The 25,091-nt window shown below is 35.5% G+C and overlaps 1 protein-coding gene across 1 annotated transcript in view; it reads left to right on the top strand.

Moving 5' to 3' along the window:
* Positions 1 to 25,091, top strand: part of Lama2 (laminin subunit alpha 2) — a 575,131-nt gene that overhangs the window by 239,501 nt on the left and 310,539 nt on the right. Inside the window, exons 7-10 of the mRNA XM_028766419.1 lie at positions 886 to 1,003; positions 7,207 to 7,385; positions 9,432 to 9,531; positions 12,108 to 12,268. Coding sequence (XP_028622252.1) covers positions 886 to 1,003; positions 7,207 to 7,385; positions 9,432 to 9,531; positions 12,108 to 12,268 — 558 coding nt within the window. The remainder of the gene's footprint in view (positions 1 to 885; positions 1,004 to 7,206; positions 7,386 to 9,431; positions 9,532 to 12,107; positions 12,269 to 25,091) is intronic.

Genomic DNA, 25,091 nt, shown 5'->3' with positions numbered 1-25,091 from the left:
TCACGTAGAATTTTTCATTAATGACGGTGAATGTATTGAGTGAACATAGCTTCAAGAAGACAAATGAGCATGTGTTTTTCTCCTGTCATAAACAAACTGCTGAAATTCAAAATCATCAAGTGTGTAGCATATGGAAGAGATACTGAATTGGAAAATGAGTGGATGTCTATAAGGCCTTGCTGGTTTCTTCCCATCTATTAAACTAAACTACAAGTAACATTATACTCAAAGCTAGTTTTCTGATTAATGACTTGTATACTGTTATCTCCAAGGAAGATGAAAGACTGTGCTGGTTTTCTTGGACTAGGTTGCGGTGTAGCTTGTTCTGTGGCACCTTTGTTATCCATCAGCGTCACTGGTGAACAGTGTCTTTAAAGTATTGAGAGCACAAAAAGCAGCCTTGGAAGGGCTGTGAATAGACACTAGAACACAGGGGCACACAGTTTCCATAAGGACAGAGATTCTAAACTCCCACTTTTCCTAAGTACCCAGATGCACAGTGGAGACGAAACGTGTTTTGTCACTTCTGAGACTGTTAATGCGATTTCAAGAAAGCCTTCCAGTAGATATGTGCTCCAGAAAATAAAGGCTCAAAGGGTTAGAGAATGAGAAGTCAGTCTTCACCTGGGCCTCGCTGCTCTTTTTAGAATATAAACTCAGGGATTCCAGCTTCGGCAGGGAGCAGCCCACACTGGTGCAGAACATATGTAGTCACACAAGTACTGCCACTGTCTCCTGAACATGCTGAGTAAAATTTTCCATTTTAGTGGATAATTGAGAAGTTTTGAATCCAATTGTCACATTTTACACTCACCTTTTAGGGACAACCTCTCTTCTGGGGTTCTATACAACACCCAATACCTATTCCTCTCCTTTTGTGGCTAGAAATCACGCTGTGAGTGTGAACATAACACCTGTGGGGAGAGCTGTGACAGGTGCTGCCCGGGATTCCATCAGAAACCCTGGAGAGCTGGGACCTTCCTGACCAAGACTGAGTGTGAAGGTATGTTCCTGACATAAGAGGACAGCCCTATCATTCTGTTTGACTAGGGACATCACTGTGAGCTACCATTGATTGGGTAATCTTCTATTTCAGTTATATGTTTTAGCCAAGGCCAGAGCTAGTAAATTCACCACCCACCTGTCTTAACTCACTCAGCTTTTTTGGATTTTCATCCCAATTTGCTAAATATTTCCTCAATGCATATTAAGGCTTATTGGAAAAACAGTAAAAACCTTAAATGCTTTTTGTCATCAGAAAACAGTACCTATAACATAAAACACTGACATGAACATCCAAACATATGTAGACACAAAGACACATAACCACATGAAAAATGTACAATAAAAAACATACAATGATCACACTCACATATCAAAAACAAATATGCATACACACAAACGTGAAGATTCACAAAAAAATATACACAAGCATATACATAAACATACAAACACTCAAATACATATAAAGGCACAAAACACACAGAAACACAGAGAAATACAAAGAAACACATAAAACAAAGACAAACACATGGTCATACACAACCACTCACATGTAGAATTATACACAAAGACACAAATGCAAAAGCATACAAACATACACATAGGCAGGAACACAAACAGAAGCAGACATACAAACATCTCTTGTGTTTCTATGAGTATAAAAGAAACACAAACACCCACCACGTAGGTGCATAGAAATACAAATGAGTAATCTGTGAAACTTAGAGTCTATGTATTTGCCTTCTAAGCACAGATACTTATGAAATGGTCAATCTGTGTAAGCTTTTTAGGTCCAAGTAATCACTTACAACCCACCAAGCAGCCTTTAAACACTCATCAGCTAATACGAGAGTCCAGTCAAAGGTGAGGGATTGTCTTCATGCTAGAGCCAGGCTATTAACTAAAAATGAAAGGATTCATTAATCACACTTAGGATGTGAGGTGCTGATGAACAATAGCTGGGAAAGATAATGGAAGGTGACAAGGATGTCAGGGCATGAAGCTTTGTGGACATGAGTATCCCTCTTTAAATTGACATTTTAAACTGTATGGATTTATGAGGTCCCATGTGTTAATTATATATATATATATATATATATATATATATATGTTTGCATACTGCTAAAACCTTAAAGCACTATCATGTCTCATTGGTAATGTTATCGAAACCCTTTCTTCTTTGAACTAGGCAGTATATTAATTATCATTTTGGATAATACATTACAGCCCTGTAAGAGAGACTACAGAAGCTACTCTATTTAATAGTAAGTTAGGAAGCAGTTAACATCCTTTGCCCTTCTCACTCTCCCACCCTTTGGACCACTTTTGATAATCAACATTCTCAAATATAATGAGCCTATGTTTATTAGACTAAACATATAAGTAAGGCCATATTGTATTTGTCTTTTGGTGCCTGGTTTATTACACTTAACATAATGTAACCCAGTTCTGTTCATTTGATGGCCAATGGAATGTTCCATCTTTTGTCTTAATAATATTCCATTGTGCATCTACTCCACATTTGTTTTATTCAATAAATAGATACTGTCAGAACATAGTCTGGAAATGGAGTCCTGTGAGAATTCTGAGTGCTTGTGAGAAAAGACTAAAAAAACAAGACGAGAACCTTGTGGCATCAGTTTCTTCAAAACATAGAATTGCTTCATGTGCAATATGTTTTCAGGCTCCTGCCGGGTGTAGTGGAGAGGAGTTAGTTTACTTCAGCTATTGTTCTTCATATGCCTCTATGGAAGAACAAGTTTTTGCCATGTGAGGCTTATACTTGTCCTCATGTGGCTGTTCTTTACTATCAGAGTATAAATTTTCTGATGCACTGAGTAAGTTAGCTATTGCATGAGACTTTAATTAGGCCCCACTCTCCCAGGTTCACACTCCATCTAGAGTGGTAAATAGTCATTAGATTGATTCCATATATTGACTGCCCTGAAGAGTGTTTTGATAATGTGGGAGGGAAATATGGTTTTGGCATACTGATTTTTAGTAGTCAAAATACTCCTAAATATAGATTCTTCATAACACCACCAATATAGAACTACTTGCAATGATGCTATACCTGTGGTGATTATTAGCACAATTTATGCTGTAACATTTGATAGACAATGGACACTAAAAGATAAGAGAAAAATAATAAATACTGACTGATATGCCAACCAGAGTTCATACCTTAAATCATCATCTTGAAGATGAAAGGAATTTGTCTGTCTTCTTCTGAGGGAACTGACTTAAATGCGTACCTCCCATGTTTACTAATTTGGCGAAGTAGCCTACCCTGGTGACCCAAATTCTAGGAAGTTCTGTATCTATACATTTTCTTAGGTCAAGAAAAGACCCAAACACAGACCTCTGCAGAACTGTAGACACACTTACAGGAAGCCAAATTCAGCTGAATTCAGTATTAATATTTCAGTGAGGCAGCCCAAACCACATATATTTTAAGTTCAAGAAATATGACAGGCTTACTATCAAGTAAGAAATACAAGTCCTATGTGTCATGTAAAACAATTGAGTATAAGCTAATTTAGCTTATGTTTATTGTGGATCATATATTAGACATGATGAGACTTTGAGACAATTGAATAAAATATTTTTTCAACCATAAATCACCCCTCTTTTAAGATTTTTGGGGCTACACATGTCATCTGTATTTTGAGTGTCTTTCCTTTCTTCACTTACATTGTTTGTTCTTTCATATACTTCTACCTGTTTCTTTCTGTTTCTATCATTAGTGGACAAGCATAGTGGCTTAGCTGCCACTGAATACTCACACACCACTGGAGGGCCACTCTTTGTTCTCGGCCATCTGTTCTTAGATAATTTTGAAATATTGGGTATTTTAAGTCCTTTCTTTGTAGGGTAGAGGGGGTACATTTCCATAGTCTGAAGACTAAAGATTTTCAAAAACCAAAATCTAATGGTGGATATCTTAATCATAAGCCTAGTTAAGCATCACACCATTGGCAGTGTATCCATTTCTTAACATGAAATGTCTATTTTCCAAATTTAATATTTAGGAAATTCTTATTTGATAGGAAAATTCTCTCTGTACAAAAGATAATCAGTAATTAATTGGAGTTTAATTTGGATTTTCATTGATGTGGCTTATTTAAAGTAAGATATATCTCTAAAAAGTTACAAATTTTCATTGTGTTACTAAGACATTTAAAGGGTTTTCTGTGGGGGTAGAAAGTTGCTGAAGACAGAGTAGAGAAGACACAATCTTCATCCTCTGAAGCCATATACCCCTTCCTGGCACAGTGCCATTGATGCTGATACACAGATGAGGGTCCTGGTTACAGGGTGAGGACTGCCACTTCAACATCAGACATCAGCTCCCAGTCTACAACTCAACATCCATTCTAATAATTGGGTTGATAATAATTCAGCATTGTATCATACTTCCATCTAGACTGACAGCAGAAATATGTATGTTTCTTACAATATATTTTTAAAAGAGGATGTTTAAATATTTGTGTGAATTTTCCTAAACCCATAAAAGTCATTTTTAATGCATACAGGCTCATATTTATTTCTGCGTATGCCCTGAAATAATGCTCAAAACACTACAAATATAATAAAATTATTATATTCTAAATTGAAAGTCAGCAGGCTGGAAAATTTTTTTTCAACAGCCATGACAAGGAGATATCATTCTTAGTATACTGGAAAATCTTACATGGAAGTAAGAAAAACCATAATGCTGTTATGACCAAAAACCAAAGCAGTTTTATGTCTTTGAAAAACATAAATAGCATTCATAATTCAGACAAAAAAGGATGATCCACACACCAATTAAGACAATGAAAATACTGTTTGATTTGTTAGTGATTGTATTCATCCTTCTAACTAATATGTGTATGTTTACTGTGTCTAATAATGGTATTAAAAACATGATAAAATACAGTGTTGGTGAGGTTATAGGGCATGGCTTTCACTCCATGACTATGGGTGCAGATAATATAACATTATAGGATGCCCATTTTTCAGTCTATTAAAATTCAAGTTGACATAACTTTAGTCTAAAAAATTTATACTTTCAAAAATTTAACCCAAAGGTGGTATCATATATGTGCACAGGCCACAGTCTAATTCCCTTTGTATTATTTTAATTGCTTTTACTAATTTATTTCTTGAAGAATATCTATCTAGAATTCTTAAGTATTTTGCATTTACAAAACAAATGAAAGTAAGTCATAAAATGGTACTAAATTTCAAGTTACTCCTCAAAACCTCTCCTTAACACAGGAAAGAGTTTAGGTTCATAAACCAGATCCTAGCTCTCAGCCTTACCCCTTGACTCCAGTATGTATGCACTGTTGCTTAAGGACAAACCTTATAACAACCTGTAACTGTCCATTAACAGGGTACTGATACATACCTCTTCTGGTCTTTGTAGCCTTAGGTGATATCCAAGTGATATGCTAAGAACTATTGTTATTAGTAAGACCAGGCAGTTCAGAAGAGTATATACATACATAAAACAGCTGTGTATATATATGCACACTGTGTGTGTGTGTGTGTGTGTGTGTGTACACACATACATGTGCACCTTCTAATACACAAGTACAAATCAATGAAAGAACACAGAACCAAACCTTTTGGAAACTTCACAATAATCTTTCCCTGATTCTTACCCTCATAAAAATTCCACATACATTCTATAGCTTTACACAGCCTTTTTCGGGAAAAGTTACACTCCTCCCACCTCGCACTGTCTAGGATTTCTATAATACAACATGAAAAAGACAAAGAGAATGACAAGTTGATCACAAGCATTAAAAAGGCATTATGGTGATAGTGTTACAGTGATGGTGTTACAGTGATGGTGTTACAGTGATGATGTTTTAGTGATGGTGTAATGGTCATGGTGTTATGGCGATAGTGTTACAGTGATGGTGTTGTGGTCATTGTGTTATGGTCATGGTGTTATGGTGGTAGTGTTATGGTGGTAGTTTGATATTCGTCATCTCATCTGACTAACTGATGCTTTTAGACGCCTCTATCCACTAATGACTGCTGACTGTCACATGACTATAAGGAAACATCACATATGAGGGTATTACTCATATCACATGATTGCTAACCCAAGGCAAATTCATCCGATCCACACTACCTCAGGATCTCATTCTGTTCTGATTTCTTGACATCTGCTGTAACAGACTTTTCTACCTGTGGCCAGTTCTCAAATAATGACTCTGAGACTTACCTATTTATGAATAAATGCCTAGGCTAGAAGCTGTGACTCCCTCACCAACTAGCTCATAACTTATGTAATTAATTTATTCTATTCTATGTGTGCCAGATGGGTACTTACCTCTCCTCAGTTTAATGTGTTTATCTTCCTCAGAGTCTGGGTGAATCTCCCACTATTCTTTTCCAGCATTCCTATCTCTGTACTGGAAGTCCCACCTATTACTTCTGGCCTTTTGCTAATAGACCATCAGCTTTTTATTGACAGGTGATAGTTCCATACAGTGCATAAGATATTCTCTCTACAACCTATCATGTATTTGTCTCATTGTCTGGGAAGGATCTGAGAGGACTGTACCAATGTTTAGAATGCAGATTCCTGAATCTAATTCCAAAACAGTGTATGATAGTGACAAGGGTACCTTGTATGTGAAATCACCTTTCTCTGGCTTGGTTTAGTGATGTATAAAGAGAGTTGAATTGTAATTGAAATCAATAATAGCAAATATAGAAGGACTATCAGAGAATCTGGCCTATTGAAAAGTTTTGCTTGTTATTAATTATGACAAAAAGAATATATTAACTCCTCCCTGTACATTTACCCACAATATGTAGTACAGAGGGTCACCTATGGGCATTATCCATCATAGATTATGTTGTTGTTAATAATTTAGTGGTTTGTTCAATAATTTATCTGTCATAATAGATTGTAGGTCAAACTATATGGAATTGTAATTATATTTGAAAAACCAGTGAACTATTGGCATTTCACTACTGAGTTCAATTTATAGATTTTAATTATTTCAAATCCCATTACAAAATGCATTATATATATATGTATATATATACATACATATATGCATATATATATATATATATAATAAGTACAAATGCCTTTTAATAAATTTATGTTTCTATGCTATATGGATAATAAAATATTTTTAAATATGTTTAAAGCCTGAAATCAGTACTTACTGCTTTTTATTCTGACTGTAGCATGCAATTGTCATGGAAAAGCAGAAGAATGCTATTATGATGAAACTGTTGCCAGCAGAAATCTAAGTTTAAATATACATGGGAAGTACATCGGAGGGGGTGTGTGCATCAACTGCACACACAACACTGCTGGGATAAACTGTGAGACGTGTACTGATGGATTCTTCAGACCAAAGGGGGTAAGGAACACCTTTTTTCATTAAGTTTTATTTTTGCTTCTCCACAAAAAGTGTTTTTTCCAAACAAATAAGATATGTACAACACTGAAATTCATACTTTATGAGGTGACTGAGAACTTTTTTTAATCTCAAAGTGTCACATCTCCTTAAGGATGTGATAAATGGTGTTATAACCACTCCAGAAATGTCTATTTTGCCTTTTTCTAATTGGTCTTGATTCCTGAAAAACTATCTTCTGATCTTAGAATATTAATTCAGTTTATCTTTCAGTAAACATAAAATAAACAAACAAAAAAAACCCACTAGAATCATATAGTACTTGTTCATTTGTGTTTTCATTCCTCACAGCAAAACATTTCAAGACTTATTTATCCGTGTTATATGCACCAATAATTGCTCATTATAGGAATGATAATATTCTTTTGCATAAGTAAATAAAGTCATTTAATCCATTCTCCTCTCATTGAATATTCAGGTGACTTTTTGACTCTGATTAGCTTTTATAAGCAAGTCTATGTATGCCATGCTATGATCGTTTTAACTTAGCTTCTGGAAATACTTAAGAATAAAATAAGTACTTTCTACTTCTATTTGTTTAGAATCTATATATAAATAAGGAAAGGAGGAATATCATATTAATTGAGCCACTTTATGAACACATCATTTTTCCATGTACTTTTCAAAACTTATTTGTAACAATAATTTTGGAATAAAGACCTTACATAACCTTAGTTAAATTAAAATGGGCCTTTTGTTTTGTGTGTCTAAAATAATGATGAATAGTTAGGTAAAATCTTTTCCCCAATTCCTTCATGCTATTATTAAGAAAAAATTAATACTGAGTTTATCATCTGTATTGATTGAAAATGCATTTGTTTGTTCTAGCAATCTTAAGGTATTCTTTAGATTTGCACTAAGACTCTTGTGTACAAATAATGCCAGGCTCAGTCTTTACTTTGCAATATTTATGCTGATGTTAAATAGAAATGGTGAGAGCTGACATTTTTATTTTGTTCTCACTTTAAATATAAAGATAATAATTCACTCTTGAGCGTGATGTGAGTTATGGAATTTTTATGGATCTCGTTTATTAGAGTCAGCAGCTTCTTTGCTCTTCCCAGGTATCTGAGCAGTTTTATAATAAAAAAAAATGCTGAGGCATTTTGTCAAATGCTTTTCTGTATCTATTAAAATAAATATGAGCATTTTGACTTTCCCTGTTAGTTTGATCATTTATATTCATTTTCAATATATAAAACAATTTTGCATTTCTGTATCAAGTACAGTTAATTTATAAAATAGTATAAATTTCATGCATGGGGTGATTTTATTTAGTTAAGGACTTTTGCCTTGCTGTACAGGGGATTTGGAACTTTAATTTCTGTTTTTACAATTTTTTTCTCAATCATTTGTAGTAGGCTTTATCAGCCTCAGACAAAAGAGCTGGGGAATGCTTCCTTTTTTTTCAGATTTAAAAAAAAATTGTATAGGATGAAAATTAAAACTGCTCCAAACATTTTAGACTAGAATTCCCAAGTGAGGTGAGTGAGGTTTGGATTTCTCCCTTTTCGTGGCTGCTTAGAATGAAATTTGATATTAATTATTTTTTAAAATTAGATAAATGGCTAAACCTAAGAGGTTTTGTATTTTTGCTTCTTGTGTGTATGGCAAATTCTCATAATGTAGGTGTTATCAAATTAAAATCTCCTAACCAGGGGAGAAAGATTGAGAAACTAGGAGGGGTTAGGAAGACAAATAGAGACAACTAACCTGGACCCTGGGAAGCTCCCAGAAGACTGAGCCACCGACCAAAGTACACCCAAGGACTGAGCGTAGCCCACCTGCATATAAGTATCAAATGTATACCCACTTAGCAAAATTGAATTTTAGAAGTCCACCACTCCATGTCAAAGATAAATACTTATAATTTTATCAAAGTAATTTTAAATGTATTTTTAAAACCAATTTGTCCTGAATTGTTTGCTGAGTTGAAAATACTGACATTTTTATTACTCTTGATTCAAACCATATCAAATTATTTTGCAGGTATCACCAAGTTATCCAAGACCGTGTCAGCCATGTCACTGCGATCCAGCTGGCTCCCTTAGTGAAGTCTGTGTCAAGGATGAAAAATATGCCCGGCGAGGTGAGACACACTGGAGAACTGTCACTCTGGAGAAAAGATGCCAAACATTATTTTTTGCAGAGAATTTTTCAGTAATTCCATTCACACGGCCAGAATTCTGACATCCAATGGTGTGCCCTACAGGGCCCCATTCTTTTTTCACTACAATAACTTATTTTGTGCTGAAGTATATTGTTTGGAAAGCAAACAAAAATATTAATCATGTGCCTTGATGTATGTGTGAGGTAACATGTCACTTTATTGTAGGATAAATTCTTAGAAATTTGTCATTAAGCACATTAATTGTAGAAATGCCACAGTGGGCATTATGCCAGCTTTGATGTCACCAAGCAGTACAATCTTATGGGACCACTGTCATCTATGTGATGTGTCCTTGATAAAAGTGATATGACGTGTATGTGTGTGTGTGTGTGTGTGTGTAGGGGGATATAAAGAGAGAAGATATTTATGTATAAAGCACACATATTATTTATACAGTGTTTTATGTCCTATTACTTAGATTGTTCTGTAACTGCACTGGTTCCAGTGTAAGTTGACAGTGTTGAGAGGTGGGTGTGTGCAGAATGGGGAGTGAATAAAAATCACAATGTGGGATGTAGGTGATACCACGTATGCGGGAAGGGTCACAGATGGGCAGTACTTTGAGGTGAAATCACATACTTCGAGAATTAAAATTCACAATAAACTCAACATCAAGGAATCAAGTGTGGCAACAGAATAAAATGAGTATTTGGGAGCTGCTTTCAGGCTAGTTGCCCTGGATGAGTAGCATACTGAAAGTAGCCAATAGTAAAGGCTGTGTCATTCTTGCCTTAATAACCTTAAAGATAAAGCCTGTCATCATGAAGTCTTTTCATTTTTCAAATGACAAATAAATCCTAATATTGTTATGAATGACATTAAGTTCCACACTAAAGTAAGTACATTGTTTGAAAAAAACTATTAGAAATTGAAAAGTTAGGAAAATATGTACATAATATAGTGGTAATTTAGAAGCAATATTAATAAAATTTTATAAAGAGAAACAATTTAATACTGTGCTCCTTTTCTTATTTCACTTTTTTCCTTTTATTGGGTCCTGAAGGAAAACTGGGGACACTGAAAATTGTGAGTTGCCATATGGGAGATAGACTTGAACCAGGGTCCTCTGGAAGGGCATAAAGTACTCTTAACCATAGGTCCATCTCTCCAGCACCTATAATCAATACTGTTTTGAAGTAAAAATTGAACAAAAAATTACTTTTTTCCATCTTTATTAATATAAACTGAGTATGATTTTAAGTTCTATTTCATGGCTCCAATTAGTATTTATGCAGCTATTTTTACTTTTCCTCACACTTTCCTGATATATACTCAGGATCTCTGTGTTTAATATTTCCAGCCATTTTCAAGACTACTGTGCACATTATAAAAACATAGTCTTAACAGTAGTTGAATGTGTGCTTGATTTATTCATGCTTACTATTCCTCTTTTCTCATGTTCTCTTACACTGTATTATTGCATTTTGTTACGCTTTGTTTGATGGGGAACACAATTTATTCTCTAGGCATGGATGTTTTGTCTGCATATATATATATATATACACACACACCATATGAGTGTCTGGTACCAGCAGAGGCCAGAACAGCTTGTGGAATCCCCTGTAACAGGAGTTACAGATGATTGTGAGCACCATATTGGTACTTGGAACCAAACCTGCTCCTCTGTAAGATGTGCAAGTGCTCCTAACTGTGTAACCATCTCTCTAGCCACTTATTTTTAATATTTTTTTTACAGATACAACTGCTATGTTTGCATAACCACTGGCACTTTTATTAGGCTCCAAAAGACCCTTTAGTTATAGCTTTAGTGACATATGCAAGAAAAGAAGGTCATTTAAACCAACATGAGAAATGTTCATATGAACTCATAGAGACTGAAACATGTGTGTATTATAACTTCCAGTTTAGAGTGTTTATATAATTTCTGGGTAAGCAAACTAGTGGATCTCTAATGCTTGTCCCTTCTCTTGGGGCTCTTTTCCTAATGTTGGTTTATCTCATCCAACCTTGATGTGATAGTTTTTGTTTTATCTTATTATATTTTATTTTGATATGAATAACAACTTAGCCACTAGGGTAAAGGTTAGTGACACTGGGTATATTAATTGCTCCAGGGCAGGTTTCATGTTTAGGAGTATCTGGCCAACATATGATGGACTCCACAGTTTTTCTATGTACTTTTATTTAATTAGAGCTTGATGTGAGTGTGTGTGTGTGTCTGTATGTGTATGTTCTTTTATTTATGGTGGTGTTGTATTCTGTTTTCTAGGTTTTGCTGTTTTGTTAGGTTTTGAGAAAGAACATAAAGGTGAATTGGTATAGAGTTGGAAGAATCTGGAAGGAATTAGGGGTGGGGAAGAATATGACTAAAATATATTTAAATTTAAAATTGCTTTAAATTTATAAATGATAGATTTTTTAAAAAAATCTAATTTTGTGATTAGACTCTAATTTAACAGTTGCTGTGATTGAAACTTGAATAATTAAATCTGTTTCCCTCTGAACATGTTGATATTCAATGTTTTTTCCCTTAGGGTTGAAACCTGGATCCTGTCACTGCAAAACTGGCTTTGGAGGCATGAACTGTGATCGCTGTGTCAGGGGTTACCATGGTTACCCAGACTGCCAACCCTGTAACTGTAGTGGCTTAGGGAGCACAAATGAGGACCCTTGTGTTGGGCCCTGTAGCTGTAAGGTACGTTGGTTAATTTGATTATGTCCCACTGTTGAGACATAGGGCAGCTTCTCTGTCATGTCTGCCACTACTAGGCATTTGTATAGCTTCTCCTGTGCATATGACTATCTATTATGTGAATACTAATCTAGGTGTCATTAGATGCTGAGTAGGCTCACTGCCACATCTGCTGTTAGTGGTCTATGTCATTTTATAAAAAGTGATTTTTCTCCCATTGCACAAAAACATATGTATGTATCACTTGATACATACAAAAAGCTTTCAAATTAAAATGAGATACCTTTGTCTCTGCTTCCTAAAAGAATTCTGTTGAGGATTTAATTTTGGATTTAAAAAAGTAATCCCATAAAATCTGAGTGGAGATAGGTCTTTAAAATTTCCCCTCCACTTAAACTCTTCTGTCTCATTATCAAAGTGAAAGAAGGCCTAGTGGAATTGATTAAAGATTTGATATGTTCTCCCACGAGTACTTTCAGGAAGGCAATTTTATTTCTTGTACATAATCAGCTAATAACTCATCATGTTAACACTAAGGGACATATTACACCTGTAGCTGCCACACACATAGGAAACAGAAGCATGCATAAGTCCAAAATGATAGGACTGGTTTGCTTCTGCTACAGAAGTCTATTCATGGTGTTTTGATTAATGTGTAACTGTATTTTCTGTTGGAATGAGCAATCTTTTTCAAATTGTGCCATGCACATTATTATAAACATGAAAATAATTTTGATATCTTCAATGGAGCCTTACTAAAAGCAAAGACTGTTAAATTAAAACTTTCTTTTCCCTTACTAATTTATTACACTTATTTAGGTATATCTGGTAATACTTGATACACAAGTATTTTGGTAAATGCAAATATTATAGCATAATAAAATATTGTTAATATTAAATATTTATTAGGAAAAACATTTCTAAAATGCTATATAGTACATTACTTGTATATTTTATGTGTACTTACTGTACACACTTATAATAATAATAAAACTATATAGATAAAATGTTTATGCAATACACATGTTTTATATTAGAGACTTAAGCACCTATCTTAGTCTATTGAAACTGGACCACTTATTGCCTATACAGTGACCAGAAAGCTGTTATGAAAGCTCTCATGTGTTGAAATATAATAAATTTTCTAGATTTAGTGCATTTCATTCCAGTATTATCTGAAATGAAAAATTGTTCTCTAAGACCAGGACTGAATCCCTGTGATTGAGTAGTAGCTTGGTTCAGGCCCCTACCCCTGCACTGAATGCTGCAGAGGACACCTGACAGCCTTCATTTCTTCTCCTCTAATAAGCACTGGGAAAACATTGTGCATGTTTCCTTGCTTTCCCAGAGTGCTGCAGCCATCTCTCATTTTGTCATTTGCTCCCGTACAGGACTGTAGGGCTAAGCTGAAAGTGGGAGAGGAACTTTGTGAGTCTCTAGAACAGAATTCAAGCAGGAGAAAAGATGCACTTTTAGATACATACCTTTAAAGGAGGGGCTGGGCATCTGCTCTGGTTAAGGAAGGAATAACAGAAGAGATGGACAAGCTTCGTCTCATTCAGCTTCTTTGGGAGGCAGGACCAAAAAGGCTGGAGCAGGAATGCTATGGAGATTAGCTGTGCTCTCAGCGACAGCTCTGTAAGCTCTCTTCAAGTCTTGTAAAGAGTGATTGTGACCTTGATGAGAAAAATGCCTCCACGAAGATACTTGAAGCCCTAAACACATGATTAAAATACTACAACAACCAGGAAGTAAGAAATCATAAAAGTGATATAAAATTAACTAAATAGTATCATTAAAAGCAATGTCTTTCAACAGTGTTATATTTTAAATAGAAAACATCAGCTCTTAAGAAGTCTTATGATAAAATTTTGCATAGAGCTAGTTTCATAAGATGCCAACAAAACTTTTAATATATAAAAAATATACAGACGTAGTGATTGAGTTAGTTATATCACAAAATTATGTCACAACATAATTACATCATGGTACCTTATAATGAACTATGTCACGATGTACAGACAACACAATGTGATGAATTGCACATTGCCTCCTGTTTACAAGAATGATAAATAGCTAAGTATTCAAAACAGCCATGCACACAATTTACATACTAAAAAGAATACCTAGTAGTGCATAAAGAAATGAGATATGTTCTTCTTTTGTTAAAGTATGATTTGAAAGAATTGTGCCAATTTATTAAAAAGATAAATGGATCAAAATGCTTTATGAGAAGAAAAATGTTACTGGATGCTTACAATAAAATGATAAATATTTTCTCTCAGTATAATATATGTATATGTATATGTATATGTATATATATATATATATGTGTGTGTGTGTGTGTGTGTGTGTGTGTGTGTGTGTGTGTGTGTAAATATGTGTTTTCATGTTGTATTAATATTGAAACTAATTATCTTTAGGCATTTATGAGTAAAACATAAAATTGATATAACTAATAGGTATATAAGTATGCATTTGTAAATTACATACTACTTAATAAGAATTTGCATATTATTTCTTTATATTTTTACATAAGAATTTTTCATAACTGTCTTTTAAAAACGCTTTTATTTTTCAAACTTTTAAATTACATCTATTGATTGTGTGTGGGTGTGTGTGTGTAGGCACAACTCCACAGCACTCCTGTGAATATCAAAGAGAACTTACAGGAGATGGTTCTTTCAGTACTTCTTGTGAAGCATGGAAATTGAACTCTGGTTGTCAGTTTGGCAACCAGCATTTTATGTGTAGAGTTGTTTGATTGACCTGGCTCACTTTTCTTGGTTTTCCTGAGTAATGGGTTTGAAAACAATTTTTAAAAACTTCTTCAATAGGGAACCTGAGGCCTATTTTTTTCTTTTGTGAATTTTAAGTGACAGAGATTCTAAATGCTGTTCTAAACTTATTGAGATAGTCACAACTTTTCCAGCTTCTATTATTTCAGACATATAGATTGGTTGAATAAAGACAGCTAGTAAACTTAAAAATACTTAGATTCAAGAAATATAAAGGAGTTACTACGTTTTAGACCATAGAGAAAATCTGTTAGACCTAAGCTCAAGCCAATTTGAGTAACAAGATTTGTGAGGTAGAAGGCAAGTCTTAGTTTAGCATAAAGTCCAATATTCGGGGGTTTAATAGCCTTGAATTGACTCACATAAATAAATTGGAATTGAGCTGCTTCTTTCAGGGACCTGAGAAATGTTTTCCAAATGTGGAGAGGAAACTATAGCTCACCTAAATTTATGGATGCAACTGAACAGCTATCTGGAGCTCTGGAAGAAGAAAAGTTAATGGTTAATGAGCAATCAAATTCCAGAAGCTGTGTGCCATGGGAAAGTAGGATTCTTCTGTTATGATATGTAGAAATAAAACATTTCAAACAGTGATATTCCAATTGATACCTTGGGGAGGGAAGAGACAGAGACAGAAATAGACAGATAGAGACAGACAGAGACAGAATGAATTGTTATTAGGCTAATTAGTATCAGTAACATCCTGGAGATGACTGTACCCTCTTTTCTAGAAATTTCACATCTAAACATTTATCCTAAATAAGTTTAGCAATACATCTATACCTGGTATAATGAAACTAAGAAAAATAAATATCAGAAAAATAGCAAAAATGAATTCTAATAAGCTCACCTTCCTTGTCTATGTTTGTAATTTCTATAGTTTCAACTCATCATAGGATAAAAGAAATAGAGCTAGAAATATAGCTACTTCTAAGTAAGTGTATTTGATTAACATGTACAAAACCCTAGATTTTATCCCAGTACCACAAACTAATCAAAATAGAATTAAAAAAAAATGTGAAGAACAATTGTGTATATGGAAATGGACACTTTTCTCTTTTAATCCCCTAAATCTAGAGTAACAATCTTCCCAGAGAGGGATATAAAATAGACATTTGAAGTATATGGAGTGATAGAACTGTGTAGGAAGGGGGTAGGGAAGAAAACAGGGGTTAGGATTAAGAGTGTCGAGGGGGAAGGATAGGAGAGGGAATAGAAATCAGTGGGGGCAGCTCTGGGACAGGGGAGACCCTCAAGAGTCTTTGGGGATGCCTCTAGTTGAGACTTCTCCTAATGGGGGATACAAAACTTGAACAGGCCACTTCGAACTTCCTGTGGAGGGAGGAGGATTCACCCACAAAACCTTCCACCCAAAATTTGTCTTGTCTGCGAGAAGCGCAGGGATAATGATGGAGCAGAGACTGAGGGAATGGCCAACTAATGACTGACCCAACTTGAGACCATCCCATAGGAAAGAGCTAACCTCTGGCTCTTACAATGACATTATGATATGCTTGCAGTCAGTAGCCTAGCATTACTGTCTTGTGAGAGGCTTCATCAAGAAGTTTATGATAAGAGATGCAGAGACATACAACCAAACAAGGCAGAGTTCAGGGAGTCTTACAGAAGAGTGGGGAGAAGAAAGGAGGGAGCTGGAATGGGAAAGGACTCCACAAGAAAACCTACAGAATAAACTAACCTGGGCCCATGGAGCTCACAGAAATTGAACCACCAACCAGAGTGTATGCACTGGCTGAACCTAGACCCACTACACATTTGTAGCTGTACCTTCACCAATAGCTTCTCACAGTGCCAAGCCTCAGCTATTCTTCATGACCCCTTAATACCTTCAAAACAAGTACCACCTGGATGATTCATACACATTATCAAGTCCAGCTACGGCACAAGGTACAAACTTGGCTATCTCTGGAACACAGTTTCTGTGTGCTCTCAGATAGCCAAGTTTGTACCATATGGTACATCTGCAGATTTCACCTCAGTGATGCTGGTTTCTTCTTAATCACAGCAAATTTCTTAGTTCCAGCTAACCAGTATCAATTATCCCAGTAGTCCCTTTTATTTTTGACTCTAAAGCCAGAGCCATATGACCAAAACTGCAGAGATCTTTGGCTTGCTGGGGTTGGAATATGTCCCCCTCCCTGTTCTATTACCAGCTTTTTGTTTTCCCATTCCCTCACTGCCAAAGCTTGGCTGTCCTGCAACTTTCTCTGAAGATTACCCTTGAACTGAGAGGTTGGCATGGCTCTGTCTCCTGCATGATAGGATTAAAGGCAGGTACCATCACACCTGGACATAAGCTTTCCTTGCTCTGTCCCAGGCTGGCCTTGATCAGGGATCTGCTTGGCTTTGTCTCCTGGGATTAAAAGTGTATACCAATCTGCCTGGGCCTCAGCTTTTCATGGCCACTCTTCCTCAAGATCCAGCTCAAAAGCCTGTGTCTTCCAGCCTCAAGATCTGGATCACAAGTACGCCTTCCATTTCTGGATTGTAGTTCATTCCAGTTGAAAACTATCCCTTGATCAGCTGCAGACACAAACAATAAAATAAGCTGGGTGGGATTTTGCTCTGACATCACCCCTTCCTTAATCTCTCTATCTTCTTGAAGACAGGCTTCAGCTCCATTTCACTTCCTGGTGCCTCTTTATTACTTGAACCGTGCATAGTAGTTTTCCTTTCTAAGCTTGCTACACTTGTTCAGAAGGCTCTTCCAGAGATCCAGAGATTTAACCAGAGACTTAACCAGAGAACATAGTCTTTGTTCGGCTTTTTTGAGATATCCTTTGTGAATGCAATTAACATAAATCTCTTTACCTTAGTTTTAGGTAGACTCTTCAGACAAGGACAAAAGGCATCCATATTCATCACCAAAATATCAGAAAGACAGTCTCTCAGCCACATATTTTTTTTTCTTCAGAAATGTCTACAACTAGGCTTCCACATTTCAAATCACCCTCAGCAACAGGCTTCCATATTCCTACTAGAATATCCTGTTAAGCCCGACTTAAAGCATTGCACTACTTTCCAAATCTGAAGTCCCCAAATCCACATTCTTCTAAACAAAAGCATGATCAGACCTATCACAGCAATACCCCACTCCTGGTACCAACTTCTGTCTTAGGTAGGATTTTACTACTGTGAACAGATACCATGACCAAGACAACTCTTATAAGGACAATGTTTAGTTGGGGCTGGTTTACAGGTTCAGAAGTTCAGTCCAGTATAATCAAGGTGGGCAAATGGGAACATCCAGGCAGACATGAGGCCGGAGGAGCTTAGAGTTCCACCTCTTGTCTTGAAGGCAGCTAGAAAAAGACTGGTTTCCAGGCAGCTAGAATCAGGGTCTTAAATGCCATTCCCACAGTGACAGACTTCCTGCCACAAGGACACCCCCTACTCAAACAAGGCCATACTTCCAAGTAGTGCCACTCCCTGGGCCAAGTATATTGAAACCATCACTATGTTCAAAAGGGAAATTAGTCTCAAATTCTTTTTCTTTGTTGAGTCTTTGTGTAGTTTAGATATCAGAGTGACTGTCAAGTTTGGCATGGTCTTGCTAGAGGTGGAATCACATGGTTCTCACCCATGGAACAGAACCAACAGGGCATGAGCCTCCAGGAGTTTTGATGTCTGCTGTGGGCATAAGGCTTGTTTGTATAATTATGTACATATTTTCATGTCCCTCCTTTGTGGAATGTCCTCCCTGTTGAGGTTAATGACTCCAGAAGATTAGAAACAGCATGAGTCCAGAAGTTGAGGGTATGTGTATGTCTTTAGCAAAATGATAAATTCTGGGAACTTTAGGACAGCCCTTAAGTATGTGGAAAAGAACTCTTAAAAACAGGAGTTCAAAGATATTATTTCTCAAATATGCAAAAATATAAGGATGCAATATGAATTGTCTAAGATTCTTTGATCTAAAGAAACAGAGGCAGCTACACTATGAACCAGTTTGGCAGAAAGATACAAAGACAGGCAGATACAAATTCAATCAGATTCTAGAGACAGAGGAAATTTAGGTCCAGGAATGATCAGAATGGTAATTCCAGGGTAGAGCCTCACCCAGCTATTTTATTACCTATGCTTATGATTGCTGTCTCTTCGTAGGAGTCAAAGGAATAAGGTCATGAGATACTGATTCATAGGATATTCAGAAGGGAACCTGGAGTAAATGACTCAATTGATAGGTAGAATGAAAGACTGGGCTTATGATTTGCAACAGACGAGTTCTCCAGAGAAATTTTTAGAATAGCAAGAGAGAACTTCTTGGAGAACTGTCTCCAGCAAAGAATAGCAAGAGAAAGCTGTTTAGAGAGAAAGCTGTCTGGAGATCTCCAGAGAAAGCAGAACATAGAGAGAAAGCAATCTGGAAAGCCGTCTTGAGTAGACCATAGTCCACCAGCTCAGAACCACAATTTGACTTCCAGTTGTTTATTTTCACCACTGCCAGACACTCCTTCTCTCAGAATCCCTTTCCAAGCTGAGGCTGGTCCTTGGCAGGTGACTATACTCTCACTGAATGAGTTTGGCACTGTTGCTTCTGTTTTCATTATGTGGAATAGTTTGAGGAATTTGAGTATTAGCTCTTCTTTGAAAGTCTGACAGAATTTTGAGCTAAAATAACCTGGCCCTGGGCATTTATTTATTAATTGATTGATTGATCAGGATATTTTGATAACTGATATTTTGATAACTTCCTCAGAAGTTGTAGGACTATTTACATTGTTACTTGATCTTGATTTTTGATCTTTGGTAAGTGGATTCTATCAAGGAAAGCATCCATTTCATATAGATTTGTCAATTTTATGGAATATACGCTTTTGAAGTAAGACCCAATTTCTTTTGATTTCTTCAGCATCTGTTGTTATGTTCCCCTTTTTAGTTCTGGTTTTGTTAGTTTGGATACTGTATCTCTATCTTTTAGTTAGTTTGGCTAAAGGCTTGTCTATCTTGTTGATTTTTCTCAAAGAATCACCTTTTGGTTTTGTTGATTCTTTGTATTGTTCTCTTTGTTTCAAATTTATTAATTACCACCCCGAGTTTGATTATTTCCTGCTGTAATTCCTCTTGGATATGTCACCTTCTTTTTATTCTAGAGCTCTCAGGTGTGCTTTTAAACTTATAGAGATCTCTCCAATTCTTTTATGAAGGCATTCAGCACTATGAACATTCCTCTTAGCACTGCTTTCACTGTGTCCTCATAATTTGGGGTGTGTTGTACCTTCATTTTCATTGAATTTTAGAAAGTCTTTAATTTTTTCTTTATTTCTTCCCTGACCCTCTGGTCATTGAGTGGAGAATGGTTCAGTTTCCATGAATTTGTAGGCTTTCTGTTATTTCTGCTGTTGTTGAAGTCCAGCTTTAATCCATGGTGGTCTGACAAGGTAAAAGGACTTAATTTTCTTCTATCTTCTGAGGCTTGCTTTATGACCTACTATATAGTCAATTTCATAGAAGATTTCTTGAGGTGCTGAAAAAAGATATATTCTTTTGTGTTTGAGTGAAATGCTCTGTAGATATCTGTTAGGCTCGTAAAATTGATAACTCAGTTAATTTTATTATTTCTTTGTTAGTTTCTCTTTTGATATCCAGTATATTGTTGAGATTGGAGTGTTGAAGTCTCCCACTTTTAATGTGTGGGTTTCTATGTGTGATTTAAACTTCAGTAATGAACTAATGTGGCTGACCTTGCATTTGGGGTATAGATGTTCAGAATTGAGACATCCTCTTGGTGGATTTTTCCTTTGGTGAGTCTGAAATGTCCTTCTCATTTATTTTAATTAATTTTGGTTAATATTCTATTTTTATTACATATTAGAATTAGAATTCCGGTTGTTTCTTGGGTCCATTTGCTGGGAACATATTTTTTACAGCCTTCTACTCTGAGGTAATGTGTATTTTTGTTGCTGAGGTGTGTTTCTTGCATGCAAAAGAATCTTTCTTTGTTTATTTGGTTTGTTTGTTTGTTTACATTCATTCTGTTAGCCTGAGTATCTTTCTTGGGAATTGAGTCCATTGATGTTTAAAAATATTAATGACTAGTGATTAGTAATTCTTGCTTTTTTGATGTTGTTCATATTAGTTATGTGTGTGTGTGTGTGTGTGTGTGTGTGTATGTGTGTATGTTTCTTTTTTTGATTTTGGAGGTTATTTATGTCCAGTGTTTTCTTGTTTTCTTGGGTGTACTTAAGCTCCTTGGCTTGTAGGGGGGTTTGTTTGTTTTTGTGTTTTGTTTGTTTTTGTTTTTTTTATTTTTTTGTTTAGTTTTGTCATGAAATGTATTAATTTTTTCATCTATAGTGATTATGAGTCTTGTTGAGTACAGTAATCTGTGCTGACATCTGTGATCTCCTATAGATCCTAAAACATCTTCCCAAGCCCTTTGTTGGGAAGTCTATTGTAATTCTGATAGGTCTGTTTTTATGTGTTACTTGGCCTTTCTCCCTTATGGCTTTTGTTATTTTTTTCTTTGTTCTGTATATTTGGTGTTTTGGTTATTATGTAGCAGGTGGATTTTTCTTTTCTGTACTAATCTATTTGGTGTTTTTTAAGCTTCTTGTATTTATATAGGATTTTCTTTGTTTAGGTTAGGGAAATTTTCTTCTATGATTTTTTTGAAAATAGTTTCTGGTCCTTTGATCTTCTTTTTCTATTTCTATTATTTTAGTTTAGTCTTTTCATAGTATTCCAAATTTCCTGGATGTTTTGCAGTATAAACTTTTAGATTTAACATTTTCTTTGATCAGTGTATCAATTTCATTTATCATATCTTCTCTGACTGAAATTCTCTCTTTCATCTCTCTATTATGGTAGACATGCTAGCTGTATCATAATACAGTTATATTTTCTGTAGTTTCTGTTCTCTTACCTATACTTTCCATGTCCAGGGTTCTCCTAGTTTGTGTTTTCTTTATTGCTTCTATTTTTCAAGTCCTGAACAGTTTTATTTATTTACTATACCTGTTAGACTGTATTTTTCTGTATTTCTTTAAGGGATTTATTCATTTCCTCTTTAAAGGACCCATTATCTTCATAAGATTGGATTTAAGGTTATTTTCTTGTGCTTCAGCTATGTGAGGATATCTAGTACTTGATGTTGTAAGATAGCTAGGTTCTGGTGGTGCCTGACTCTTATAGAGTGTGTTCTTATTCTTGCCTTTAGCTATATGGTTTTCCTTGGTATTGACAGGCCGGGTAGTCACTGATGTCAGCAGGCCTCTGATAGTCACAGATGGCAGCATGCCTCTGGGAATATAGGAAGAGCTGTAGGCCAGGCAATGGAGGGCACAGAGGACCTCAGATGATATTTGAATAGTTACTAGGTAAAATCTGGTTTTTTTTTTTGACAACTTTAACTAGTATATAGCTAGTTCTTTTATATAACACTAAATAAAATTTTGCTTGTGAGAAGTGAAAACACTTTCATTTCTTTTTATCTTTTCCTAGACCACCATCTATTACATACCTTAGGATCAGTGTGTTTAAAGAGAATGCACTCAGCAAACACTGCTAATTAATTATCCTTCCATGTGTTGACTTATTTTAATACTAAGGCACATTAAAGCAGAGGGCTTCATGAAAAACAAAATCTACAATTGACTACAGAAGCCTCAGAAACTAAGCGTGACTACAAAATTCCTGAAGCAATTATCATTTTAAAAAATAACTTAAATGTCACCATAGATATTCTCAGGAACTTTGTCAATAGAATTCCCAGTTGAGTAACAATCACAGTTAAACACACACTGCTGAAGTTGTGCCTAATTTAGAAGGAGGCAGCTTCATGAGAATGAAACAGGAAAGCTATTGTGACTCCATTTCTCCAGAGAGAAGCTGTACTGAGGAAGCTATTGCAAAAAGAAAATTGATGTCAGCCCAGCAGCCTCTGATCTGAAGAAATCAAAAAATAAATAAATAAGGGAAGCTACCTAGTAAAGCTTTTCAAATTGAGCTATTTTGTGGCAAAAATAGCACTGAAGAAATAAACAGTAGCCAGTAGGAGAGTTTTGTAGGTTAGACTAAAGTATTTTTTTAATTAGATATTTGACTATTCAGCCAATGGAAATATCTGACCAAACAAATTACTGTTCCTCGGGAGATAGGTTAGTTCTGGAGGGACAAAACCATCATTTTTCCATGTCAGATAAGTGTGTTCCTGTAGTCCATTTACACATACAGTCTATCTGAAGCTTTAAGACTTCACAATTAGGATTATGCTGGTACTGTGACCAAACAGATCCTTGAGGCTCATAATGAAAAATAGCTTGTGTACATTGAGAGCACTGATCTCAAGCAAAGTGACATTTTTAATATCACAACATGGAAGAATATATTATATGGATTATTTACAATGGGAAAATCATGGAATTCATATTTAAGGTTAGCATATGCAATTAGAATAACACAGAAATGAACAGTGAGCTTAGGAACTTCTGTAATGAAAATATTAAACCTCTTAATTGTGCCATTTCATCAGCTTCAGTGTGAGAACTATCATTAAATATGTAAATTGGCAAAATCGCTAATGGACTCTAAACATTTAAAGTATTAAAGTGAACTGACAAGAGCTGCCCATTGGAAAGGCTGAGAGCTTTAATGCAGTAGTCCCTGATTAAGGTAAAATTAAGAGGCATTTAATATTTTTAAAACATAAAATTATGTTAGTAACTTTTAAAAAGGTAATCATCACAAAGAGGCAATGGAACAAAAAGGAGAAATATAATTAAAATAGCAATAGTACACTCACTCTCAATGTTGGATGTTTAGGATCAGTAGTAGTACCTGTAGTTTGGGGACCAGCTGAACAATCTGTCAATCTTGGTAAGAGAAGAACAAAGACAATGGTTTTATCTCTCTATTTCAGTAAATAGTTTTCAGTAAGTAGCATACTCAGAACATCTCAACTGTAGAAGACAGTGTTGCAGTAGCTTATTTTTATGTTAGGAGGGAAACAAAGTGCATCTTTAAAGTCAACTCTGCTTATCTTATTTTTCCTTTGAAGACTTGGGGACTGTGACAGTAATATGGTGCCCATGTTCCTTGTACCCCACTCAGCGAGCAGATTTCATTCCAACTTGCCCTAAGTTATCTGTGTACTTTTCCAGCTGCTTTTGCCACAGTCCTCTGAAGTGCGGTTTTCTACTCGCTAGCATGCCTGCACTAGAGAAGCTCAGCTATGAGTTGATGAATGAGTCATAGAAAGAAATGCTGTGCAGGACATTTGTGAACAATTTATTATTTGTAGCAAAGGGAATTAAGCTATGCAAGGAACTCACCTATAGATAAGATGGTTCATTCTCTTGCTAGGAGTCAAATCATGCAAGTTCCAGATCTCAGGTATCAGAGATGATCCTTTTGTGTTAACTGGTGATATGATAAGGGGAACAATAAGGCTCATAGTCAGAATGTTGACTTAGAAGTTTAAAACAAAACCACAAACATAATGGCCCAAACCTGCAGAAAAAGTGAGACATGAGCTTCCAATATCATATTTTAGTATGAAGGTACTAATTATATAGATGATTATATATATACACCATAAAACTTGGAGATCCTTTGACATTGTTAAGGCATGCATAAAGTTCCCAGAGTCCACTTCTATATTTGAATTATGTTATTCTCTATGACATGAGAGGAATATAGCATACTACGATGTTCTTTAGTAATCACTTCAAAACCAATATTTTTAAAGAAACCTTTTTAGATATAACATATTAGATGTGTTGTTGTCACACATTCTTTCTTCTGAGAGGATTTTGTAAAGGAAGGAGAACCTACCTAATAAGCTTAGAAAGTATAGAGTTTTAATAAACTAAACTAAACTAAACTAAACTAAACTAAACTAAACTAACCTGAGTTTCTCTGATTCTGCCTTTTCTACCAAATTTAAAAGGCACTGTAGGTAGCAGTATTAGGTACTTTTCTGGCTGCCATGACCAAGTAAGCAATATGAAGCAACTTGAGGGAGGGAGGGAGGGAGGGAGGGAGGGAGGGAGGGCGGGAGTCAGGGG

The sequence above is a fragment of the Grammomys surdaster genome, unplaced genomic scaffold (assembly GCF_004785775.1).
Source record: "Grammomys surdaster isolate TR1022 unplaced genomic scaffold, NIH_TR_1.0 168, whole genome shotgun sequence".
In the NCBI taxonomy this organism is placed as follows: domain Eukaryota; kingdom Metazoa; phylum Chordata; class Mammalia; order Rodentia; family Muridae; genus Grammomys; species Grammomys surdaster.
Note: the sequence above shows the minus strand (reverse complement) of the source record. Positions and strands in the feature narration are given on the sequence as shown.